The sequence below is a fragment of the Rhipicephalus sanguineus genome, chromosome 3 (genome assembly GCF_013339695.2).
Source record: "Rhipicephalus sanguineus isolate Rsan-2018 chromosome 3, BIME_Rsan_1.4, whole genome shotgun sequence".
Classification (NCBI taxonomy): domain Eukaryota; kingdom Metazoa; phylum Arthropoda; class Arachnida; order Ixodida; family Ixodidae; genus Rhipicephalus; species Rhipicephalus sanguineus.
Window position 1 is genome coordinate 145,128,860 of NC_051178.1, and position 11,555 is coordinate 145,140,414.

Genomic DNA, 11,555 nt, shown 5'->3' on the forward strand with positions numbered 1-11,555 from the left:
ATAGCCGAACTACCAATGTCACTTCAATTTAAACACACACCAAAGACCCTATCAAAATTCTGCATAATTCTTTTCCGGGTGTGAAACAAAACATTTTGCCAGGAAGTGCACTTCTAGATTGTCAGAGTTTCATGTGATATACGTAATTAACCAGGAATTGGCAATTTAACTATTTTTCCTTGTTGCAACAGTAAACCAGTGAACAGTGCTCATTCCATGGCCACACAGCGCTGGCTGCCATAGCGATGGGAGCAGCCATAATTTTCAATCTGTGCCTGTGGCATGAGAATGCTTGTGCTACGCATCTGCCGCCACTAGATTGCTTGTTCTATAGCCAAAACAAGACCTGGAGTGCAGCGGCCAGCAAAAGAGGCGGCTACAAGTGATACCAAAATTTGGACTGGAAAGCCACTGTTTCACGATACCAAGAGATCGCCTCACAATTTCTTCTCTACTGCTGCTTTTACAAGGTCTCCAAACACTGGTTCCTGCAATATCAACTAGACGACCTTGAGTATTGAACAGAAAAGCTGAGTTGCGTGAACAGTGTTGAAGGTACGTCAAACAAGCAAATGTTGAATGGCTGCTTCAATTACTTCTTTATTTGTGAAACAGTTGCAAAAGAAATTATAGTACAAGTTTATGCCTCCATCACAAAAACTCACTAAACTTGGTCACGGCATTAGTCGAGATTTTTTTTCGATTGCAGTGAAAGCAGCCAAGCTGCAAAGGCAGACTTCTTTTGCAACATACAATTTAGACTGGCAGATGAGCTTGAGTGTGTGCGAAAAACTTTTTTTTCCCATCAATGACAAGGTTTTAGGAGACTGCCCTTTCCATGCTAAATAAGACATACTTTGTTGTTTCATGCTGTTTAATGGCAGCAAAGCAGCATACACTGGGCCCTCTTGATACAATGCAAGATGAATGTTGCAACCCATCATTTGAATTTGAACCTACAGTACATATGCAAGGATAGTCTTATCTTGGGCTACCTATTAACTCATCAAAGGTTACAAGGAAACAATAAAATTTTGCCTTGAGGCGTTGGTGTGAGTATGCCTTTCAGGTTTCATTAAAGGGCCCCTCACCAGGATTTGAGCACTGCAAATAAACAAGTGCAGCGCATAGAGCACCCATTGTTGATCATGTTTGCAAAGTATAAAACACCTCCAGGCCATGAAAACTGTTGAAATTTTAAACAGAGGGCCATGCACCCTTTTCTTACAAGGGAGCCATGTTTTGACGAAGTGAAAGTCACATGCAATACATTAGCACTCATGTAATGGGCACTTCTTCGAACGTCACTGACAATGGCTCATGAACTTGATTCTTCATCCAATGTGGAATAAGCATTAGAGAGGCTCAGTGAAGCAAAACAGCAAGAGAAAAAAAAATGGGGCACGGCTCATCACATGAAGACAAGATCCCTTGCCTCTGGCATTTGAAAGAATGCAGGTGACATGTGCTGTTTGCAGATGCTAGTCCAGGCAAAAGGAGGAAGCGTCTGCTTTGGCATTGAAGCTTGCCTCTGGGAGACATGGTAACTAGACAGTAGTTCAATTTTTTTACTTATTCTAATAATGACCGATTAAAAAAATTCTTTCAGTAAAATGCTTCCTAGACAGTGCCATACAACTCCCTGTATGTAACCAAAATTTGCAGCGGGGCCTGGTGAGGTGCCCTTTCCAACTCTGTGTCAATTCTTCACAAGTCCACATACTAACACCACACCTTTCCTACTACTCTTCGCAATTATTAAGTCTAGTTATCGCAAAATTGGCTTCCAACTGTCATGCCTCATGCGATACTGACCTGTCGCCTCGTGCAGGCTGCCCAATTCTCCTTTTTACTCTGGTTTTGTGATGAGTTGCAGCTCGGGCCAGTGATGCGCTGTTTTTGTACACAGTCTGAACGTCCAGTATTTAGGCAATTCTTGGACTTAGCACTTTTCTTCTTCGAAGCAGGAGGAGCCGGAGGAGGTTGCATGGGCTGACATTGAGTGTTGCATCTTTTAAGAACAACTTTGGCTTCCTTTAGCTTCAGTGAGTATGGTTTTAGCACTTTCTCAGAGTCACTTTTGTACTTGGAAGAGTTATATGGGCTAGGCATTATTTGTGTTTCCACACCATCAGTAGTACAGCTTGCAGTGTTCTCGGTCCTGCAGGTAAGAGCAATACTTGGGATTGACAATGGTTCAATCTCAACGCCTTTGTCATGTCCTTCTAAGCCTTTCCTTATACCGGCATGAATGGTACTTTCCCTGTCATTAGTTTGTAGAAGCTTTTGTTCCATTTGGCACGAAACTGAATTGATTGCTTGACCCAACTTTGCAACTGGAACGTTTGCCTGATTAGCCTCTGAAGACCCTCGGGGACAATGCTGGAGTGGTGCGTTGCTGCTTCGACGCACAGTGCCTACATCCAACAAAGGACTGCACTGTAGTTCAGAGGAGCTTGATGGGCTTTGACGTTTGTACAACCTTTTTTCATGAGCAAAAGGCACACAAAGAGGATCACGCATAAGTGGCTCTTTGCACGAGTAGGTATTGTTCACATGGGCTTCATTTTTGTTCTGTGTTATTGCACTTTGGTCCTTCAGATCTGTCAGTATGACACGCACGCCTTTCAGGTGTAACTTTTCCCACACAGCATGGTTCTTCAGGGAGCACAACTGCACGATGTCATTAGAACTATTTGTGGACTGTGGCTCGACAGTTGAGGATATGCCAGGCATTTCACCATTGTTCAGATGGGCTTCGTTCTTGTTTTGTATTTTGCGTCTCACATCTTCTAGAACAATGTGCACTCCTTTCATTGGAAAATCTTTCCACGTGGTAGCCTCCCTGAATGAGACTGACTGCTTAGCATTGTCTTTATCGACCAATGAAGGCATACGTGGCGAGTAATGCTGTGCATTTTTGTTCAACTTTGCTTCTTGATGGTCTGTGAGAACAACACGCGGCTCCTTGAGCTTGAATGCATCGTGCAAGGTGCCTTTCTCCGACAAAAATGTCTGTTCACTATAACTTTGAGCAACCAACAAAGACGAATGCTGCAATCGCTCCTCATCACCATCCGATTTTTTCATAATGTCATCGAGCTCTACACGCAGTTTTTTGGTGAACAGCTTTGAATAATTTCCTAGTAATTGATGTGAAGCCTTTGACTCAATGAGTATGTGACTCTTGCTTTCCTCAGTATTGTACATGTGTGCACTTCCTTGCAAGCCTGAGGTGTCAAGCCTTGCAGAATGCACACTGAAAGTTGCGTCTGGCTTGCTTAAATCTCTTTGTTGAAGGTCTGCGACATCAACAGAGAGATCTTTCATCTGAACGTTTGTCTGCTGAGATACAAAAAGCTCAGCAGAACTGTTACTACATTGCAGAGGTGTGATGCTGCATGCCGATTCAGACCTACAGCTATTGGTCAGAGTACTCATCTGTTTGCTGCTGTCTAATGATTGGCTTGTGGCTGTCACATTACCTTCTGGAAAGCTTTTCCTTGACAAGCCGCTGTGGTTTTCAGGTGAAGGAACTTGAAACAGCACTGCACTGGAGAGCTTTCGCCTCAGACCACCATTTCCTTTATGTGTCCCAGTTCGCTGTACTTGTTTCTTCAAGGTGGCCGAGTCTTTTGCTAAGACAGAGTTTTTACAGCTGGTGGCTGGTGCAACATGCGGAGTCTCCATTGCACTGCTGAGAAGCCACGCCTTTCTTGTTTCCACTTTGTTGACTTGGGCGTCCGACACTGGCGTGCTGACCATGACAGGTGACCATTTCTCTCTAACAGGAGAATTCGAAGCTTCTCCACTTTCAAAGCTCGGCCTGGCTTTTTTCCTATTTTCTTTGTCATCACATCTCCAATTCGCCCTGTTTCTCTTTTTACGGATGGTAACCCACTTGCTGCTCTCTTCTGGGACGAGAAATGAGGGCACTGAACCGTCGGCAGTGTAGGTTTGTTCATACCTAGGCTTTCTATGGGCTCCATATGAAATGGAGCTGCCAGCCTTCGGAAAGCGAAGGCTGCTCAAATCAATGCTGTTCATGTCACTCAAAACGGACAGCCCAATGCTGTCTTCGTCAACCCTGTTACCACATTTCACATCATTTTTTGGTGTTGAGCTGGTAGGGTTTACAGGACTGCCAAGGCTTAACGAGAAGGACTCATCGTCCTTGAGCAGATGCCTAGGTATTTCACAAGATGATGTGGAACAGGCAGAGCTGGGGCTCATCATAGCAGACTTGCTTCGTGAAGAATCCCCATCTCTTGTTGAAGTTGATGGCAATGGCTGCACCTGCAGCTTCTTGCTTCTTAGTGACAGCTTTGTTGGCGGTCTCGTGACCTTCTGCCGCCTTGGTCTGGCTCTCCTGTCTGCCAGGCTCTGTGCCACACCATTCTGCTGGGCTGCGAGCTGAAGAAGAATGGCACCACAAATTAACAACAATTGAAATACTAACAACTTGTACTGATAGTTTTATAAAAATACCAAAACAGCAATGTCGGTTAAGAGGGAAGTCGCACCTAGAGCTCCAAGCTAGATATAAGCACCTAAAATTAGCATGTGCATAAACATAAGTACACAAGGAGTTTCCCCCTTCCATTCATGTTGAAATGGAACCACCATAGATCAGACTTGATCTCACTTACATATGCTCCATTTAACCATCTAAGGAGACTCTTGATAGAGCTTTCAATAGAATAGACCAATTGCCGCATGTGGCAGGGAACCCACAACATAGGTCGGCAAACTCACTCGTATAAGTCAATTCATTCATACTCAAATCGAGCCTTGAGTCGGAGTCTGAGTGAGTATGGGTGAGTAAATTTTCGGTGAGTTTGAGTTCGAGTGAGTCACCTCGAGAAAAATTTTAGTGAGTCTGGTTGAGGAAAATTTTGGTCTGAGTGAGCCCTAAGCCGAAAATATATTCCTTGAGTGAGTCTGAGTGAGCTCCAAATTTTCTGTCGCCCTATGGTCCTATGTACTCATCTTCGCCATTACTATCAGCCTTATGTCGGCCCACATCTATACCCGCGTCTACTCACACATATTTCAATGCGCTAGCGTTCACATGCCAGCGCAATATTTATTGATCAGAGAGGTGAGTTACGGAGGGGGAAGGGGGTGCCTTGACCTCCCATTCCCCTGAGCTCTTTCACAGGATGTCTTTGAAAAAAAATATCCCGTGTGAGACATCTCTTTTAATAACAATGTCCTTACTGGATTGCAACCACTGATAACTCGTATTTTGGGATGTTAAACTCCAGATATTATTATGATAACTCGTATTTGAAGGTACGAGATGAAAAGGCGTATCGTAGCGCACTGATTATGGAAGACATTGGTGTTAAAGAGCATTGACAGCCGAAAAAGCTAATTATATAACGCTAACACACTCATGAGTCAACCCTCTCAGACTGAGATCGAGCTGTGAGCCTGAGTGAGCCTGGATGAGGAAAATTTTCGTGAATCTGAGTACGAGTGAGCCTTAAGCACGAAATAAAAAATATATTTCTTGGGCGAGTCTAAGTGAGCTCCACATTTTTTTTTTTTTGCCAACCTATGACCCACATCTTCCTCATTACACATGCGTGATGCTCTGTCATTGAACAATTGCGACAGCCACCCTCCAATTGACATTCATTGCAATTTGTGAAGATGTACTTGATCAAGTTTTGGGACCTACATTAAGTGGTCTTATTATCTACTTTCAGTTCACATTTCTTTATTATTTTATGTTTCAATTAAAACAAACAATTTCTCCTGTTTTCCCTGGCTGCAATGTCTGGTGCTATTTGGTCCTGCAGTGCTCTGTTCCTTCATTTGGGCTGCTCTACTCTCTCTTCCTTTTCCTTGTTGTGCTGTACCAGTTTAAGAATCAAAACCCAACTTTCCCAATACTCAACACTTGTTGGTCTTCCAACTTATTCCTGGCAATCCTGCCATAAACCTGTGCCAACAGTTCCCATATTTCACTAAAATTTTGATCTTTTTCGTAGAAAATCTTTTGTTTGCTTGCTGTATTCACACCAGCTCAGACATGTTCTTGACAGCGTACACACAGCAATGCTCGCCACCTGGCACCCATTTCACTGTACAGCAATGCAGACAAAAGACAGCAAAAAATCAACGTTTATGACGTGGTGGCAAGCATGTTAACGTAAACGCCAGACTTTGTATTCACAAATACTCCTAGAGTCAAGAGCTCTTCTTTCTTTCGACCACTAAAAAGAAAGTGTCACACTTCGAATGAAGCAGCAAGTCCACTTTGGTAACGCTCCTTTGCGGTTTAATAAGCTCTTATATTTTTATATAATTGAGAAGTTACTGAACTTAAAAGGCCTTTCTCAAGCAATTCCTGATTACAGGAGTCATTGAAAGACATGAGTGAAGCAGAGCAGCCAATTCCTCAGTCAAGAGGTGGTGCTGTCTTCCAAGCAGCAAAATCGTGCAGCTATCTCGGGCTGTTGAAGCACGCTCCACTACCTGCTGTTTATAACATGCTGACTGCTGCTTCATACCTCGCCAGTTCCTAAAGATAGCCAGTTCCTGGCATAGAACTTTCTTTTATTACAGGTTCACTCTGGACTACCTTTACATCAGCACCTACACACAGACTGACGTCCTTCCTGCTTAAGCGTCTGCTTGAACTTATCGTTCTAGGGTTTATTGTTTTTTTTGTTGCACCGTTTTCTTTTCTTTCTTGATTTTTTTCGTCTTGAAGTATCAAAATATGAACTAAGAGATGGCTGATAAGCCTGATATCTGACACGACGTTCTTTCAAACACATCAGTCACCTTCAGAGCTAACCTTTTTTGCTGAGGTTGGCACTCCCTTGTTTTTAGCATGCAGTGTTTCACCAAAGTGAATCTTAATGCAGAGCCACTGCAGTGGTACAGTGGTTACGGTGCTTGGCTGCTGACCTGAAAGATTGGGGTCGCATTTCGATGTACACAAAAAGTGAGAGGACTGTGTGCTGAGATTTAGGTGCACATCGAAGGACCCTAGGCGGTCGAAATTTCCAAAGCCCTCCACTAAGGCGTACCTCGTAATCATATTGCAGTTTTGCACGTTAAACCCAAAAAGTTATTATTATTATTACTAACCTTAATACAAAGCTGGTTTTTCAGCATACTCATGCCTTCTCTTCTTCCTGGCCTTCACATAAATGTCTTTAGCAGATGAGAGAAGTTACTGAGGCTACTTGACCACAGAATCATTAACAAATTATTTCATCCCTGCTTCAAGTCCAGCTACAAAAGCGTTATCTCTCGGGATGTTACTTTTGTTCCATGGCACATGGGCTCCTGACGTAACATCAACAGTAGATCGTACAAAAATCCTAATCTTTCAGTTCGTTAAGCAACACCTTTCAGACAGCCAAGCAACATGAGGTGCTACGATAGCAACGTTAGTGGTGCCAGCATCGCAGAAATAACTAGCGCTGCTCTGGAGGGTATATAATGGTCCTTGAATGACACAGGGGATCATCGCCCAGCTGCTGCAAACGCATCACGTATCCTTAGGCAAGCTGGATGCATCACATGCCTTGACCATGGGCATCTACCATCACCAGTGCTTCTTCTCACTAGCTACATTCGGTGATACTTGGCAATATATGGCCTTATATAAACATCTGCAAGCTTCTTACTGGTTTCCTAAGGGCGTTGCCGTTTTGTTGTGGGCGCTTTCGGCAGCTTCGGTTTTCAGAGAGTCCACACGTAGATCCAGACTTTTTTCGACGCGCATAATCGGGTCGCACGGAGCTGACGTTGAACAGGTTGGTTACGTTCCCGTACTTCACCTGCAATGTGGAATCAGAAGCGATCACTAGTGCGCGCTGAAAATAGACAAGCAGTGTCTCGAAAACTGCAGAAATGGCAGGCACACCGATGAAGACCACTTCGTCGACTCAAATCTGTTGATCAATTTTTAGCCTTCAAAAAAAAATTATAAGTACAAATCACTATTCCGCTAAACATGGCCCTGTTCCTTCAATCCTTGGCACGCTAGTACGGTGGCTAACAGCACCCCATGAGTGACGAACGAATTCCATGTGAAAGTAAACCAGCGCTAATCCTTTCTAAGCAGGATACAGAAAGTTATGACAGGACGTGCGCTGTTATGCTTAAAAAACGTGTCACCATCTAGCACCGCAACGTGTTGTGTTGGGTGAATTCCACTAGCGTCATTTTGTCAAAGGCTACTAGGCGGTCCATATGCATGCGTTTCTTAAAAAGAAAGTAAGAAGTCGATGCACTCACCTTTCCTCTTGGAGCCCGCTTTACCTGCGCCGAAGGGTTGCTAATGGATACGGAAAGACATAAATCAAACAATATTCTCGGGGAAGCAACCGATTTCGTGTTTGTGAGGCGAGCGTACTTACCACAGGCTTTCGAAAAGGATTTCCGATCGATTTCTCGGCGGTGTTTGAAGCACGACCACCTCGGGGCTCCAGTCGCGCTTGGTGTTTGAAACTTCGAGGAAGCTTGTTTTGAATTTCCTGCCATAGGTTTTCAGGACCTTCATCGTTCGTATGTTAGAACACTCACACTCTGTTCACATTTTCTCACGCTGTTCTCGCTTTGATTATCAGTGTTCCACCTGAATGCAGCGCAAACGAAGTTCCTGCATTTACGACTTCTGCTGTCCTTCCGTTCAAATCCTAGCGCTACGACTTCGGTTTGGGTTGGATTCACCTGATCAGAGAACATACCATTGCGAAAATCCAGCAATGTGTAAAACATGGCGGTCATGACGTACTACTGTAGAGGTTTTCGTTTGCAGTACACAAAAGCATAGCCTTTGAGATTTGTAATGCATTGAATGCATTAGACGTACTTTAGTACTTTCACAACCCTGTGCTCAACTACTACTACACGAAGGAAGGAAATATTACTCTATATACTATAGTTACTCAAACAATCAAAAGGAACCGCGATACAAGGTTGGATTACATAACTGATGCATAACTGTTGTATGGATTAGATGTTCTGAATACCACCAAAACGTGGCGCCACTGTTTGTCGCCAGATAGAGTTACTGTATATGCTACCTTTAGGTAGCAGAGTTGCGCATAGGTCCGACATCTTGCCCTCCGTGGCATCCACGCTAAGCAGGAAGCCACCTTTCTGGAATGTAAGAGCCGACGCGGCTGCTGTTGTTGCTGCTGTTCTCTCGGCCCAGCGCTCCGTGTACTTCTCGTTCGTTCATTAACGCGTCGCTGGCGCAATGACTTTCGATTCGAAGAAAAAAAAAGAATGAAAGCTCGGAGAACAATAATTTGAGATGGAACAGGCGGAGATGAAACACTATCGCAAGTAATATTTTTTTTTTAAATGGCAAATAGGAATAGTGGCGACGGTCACGATTCTGGACCAATTAATTCAGGCCTAGTTATTCGTTTCACGTAGTTTTGATGCAGCGTTTCAAAGATTAAGTGAATAGCTCGAGAAAAACAAGTGCTAAAATTATCACTGTGTTTTACAAATAGCGCACGCTAACGAGAATTTCGCGTACGTCTAGGTAGATGTGGCATATAATAAACACTTGGTCATGCTTCAAACTTTATGCCGCACAGTGCTCAGAATGAATCATGCTGTTTTGAATAGACCTTAAGGTTCATAGTCACACACATCGCCTCCTTCACACAGTCACTCGCGATATTTTTACGTCATTGTCCCGTTCGACTTTTAATCAACCTTTGACCAAGAAAGAGAGAGCGATATATATCCTGTTCGTTATCGCCGCTTCTGCGTCTCATGCGCAGCAGCCACTTGAGACGGCGACGGAGACAAACTTGCCACACGGAATCGAGAAGAAGGCCTTTCCGTGCTCTTGTCGGTTCGTGCAGTGGGGAGCTCAGCATCCTGTCATTGTCGCAACTTCGCAACAACTGAGTCAGGCCGCTGCGCCGCGCAGACGTTCGCGAGAAACGGACAGCAGAAGACACCACACAACACGACAAACAATCCGAATTCAGCTGGACCGTCTTGCGCTTCGCCGGACGGCTTGATTTGGCTTGATACACGCGGTGGTGGCGCGGCGATCGCCAGCACCCACACGGCCGTGAAGTTGGCTTTCCCTAAAACGGATGCTTTTTGCGCACGTGGCGCGTGGGCGCGAATGGTGGCGCGAGCGGCGAGTTCTATCAGAGGCGCAACTCTGCTACCTAAAGGTAGAATATACAGTAACTCTATCGCCAGAGATTTGTTGCCACCACTAATCTCCACTGTTCTTGGTTGTGTAGAAAAATCTTTTGGAGGCCACATACGTAAGCATTCATGAACTACAAATGTGTGCGCAAAATTTTTTTAAAGGTTTTAAGAAACAGCCTTGCTGTTGTGTCGAGTGCAAGGTTGCCGATCTCGGAGGTTTTGCATTGCGATTGAAGAAGTGCCTTTTTTTCTGTTTTTTTTTCCCTCTCAACTTAGGGCTCCCCCACTACCTTATCTAATTAAGACTTTCGTACCAATCTTCTATATTGTGTTAGCATGAACTTTCTCTCCCCTGAATCCGCGCAATTTTGCAACTCTTCCGATGCTTCCACTAATGCTACTACCTCTACTAACTTCCTGAGGCTATTGCTACTGCTACTACTACTACTGCTGCTGCTGCTACTGCTACTACTGCTACTACTGCTGCTACTGCTACTGCTACTACTGCTGCTGCTGCTACTACTACTGCTGCTACTGCTACTACTTCTACTAGCTGCTACTTCTACTACTACTCAGGGGCGTAGGCAGAAATTTTTTTCGGGGGGGGGGGGGGGCACCTCCTTGATCTGTAGTGGGGACGAGCAGGCAGATGTGGTCGAGTGTCATTTCTGCTCTGTATGCTATGGCAAAAAAAAAATTTCGGGGGGGGGGGGGGGCACGGGCCCGGTGTGCCCTAACGTGGCTACGCCCCTGCTACTACTACTACTACTACTACTACTACTACTACTACTACTACAGTGCAACTACTCAGCACTTCCGTCCAGTGTCGTAGCCGGGGGGAAGGGGCACACCGGGCCCGTGCCTCCCGGCATGGCATGGCAAGAACTTTATTATGGTCCAGAGAAGCTACGGCCCGAGGGCAAATCCCCCGAAATTTTTTTGCCATGGCACACAGAGCACAAAATGACACTCGACCATATCTGCTTGCCTGGCCCCCATTTCAGATCAAGGTAGTGCCCCCCCCGAAAAAACAAAATCTGCCTATGCCCTTGCTTCCGTCCCGCTTGCTCAACGAAAGAAAAATGTGTCTTTTTGCATGTATCTGCATAGTTTTTCTCCTAGCCTTAAAATTAGGATGACACATTAAAACATTTCTCACTGGATTAAAAAGCTTTAATTATACGATTTAAACAATTAAAAATTACATCGCGGGCAACTTTGTAACTGAGCGAGATGTTCGAATTAAGTGTTTCACTTTTATTCAAAATCATTACTCACATTAAAATCACTCTAAAACCGCTCTCTTCTAGGCCAGATCCACCAGCCGTGGTGGGTATGGAGCAATAAAGGCAGCCATACGTTGCACAGGAAGAAAATTTGTGCTTACCTGCTGGGAC

The 11,555-nt window shown here is 44.6% G+C and overlaps 1 protein-coding gene across 1 annotated transcript in view; it reads right to left on the bottom strand.

Moving 5' to 3' along the window:
• LOC119387364 (uncharacterized) overlaps positions 1–8,549 on the bottom strand; it is a 21,997-nt gene extending 13,448 nt beyond the window's left edge. Inside the window, exons 1-4 of the mRNA XM_037654731.2 lie at positions 8,388–8,549; positions 8,266–8,305; positions 7,653–7,805; positions 1,816–4,413 (exon numbers count right to left, since the gene is read on the bottom strand). Coding sequence (XP_037510659.1) covers positions 1,816–4,413; positions 7,653–7,805; positions 8,266–8,305; positions 8,388–8,530 — 2,934 coding nt within the window. The 5' untranslated portion in view covers positions 8,531–8,549. The remainder of the gene's footprint in view (positions 1–1,815; positions 4,414–7,652; positions 7,806–8,265; positions 8,306–8,387) is intronic.
• Between the last annotated feature and the right edge of the window lie 3,006 nt (positions 8,550–11,555).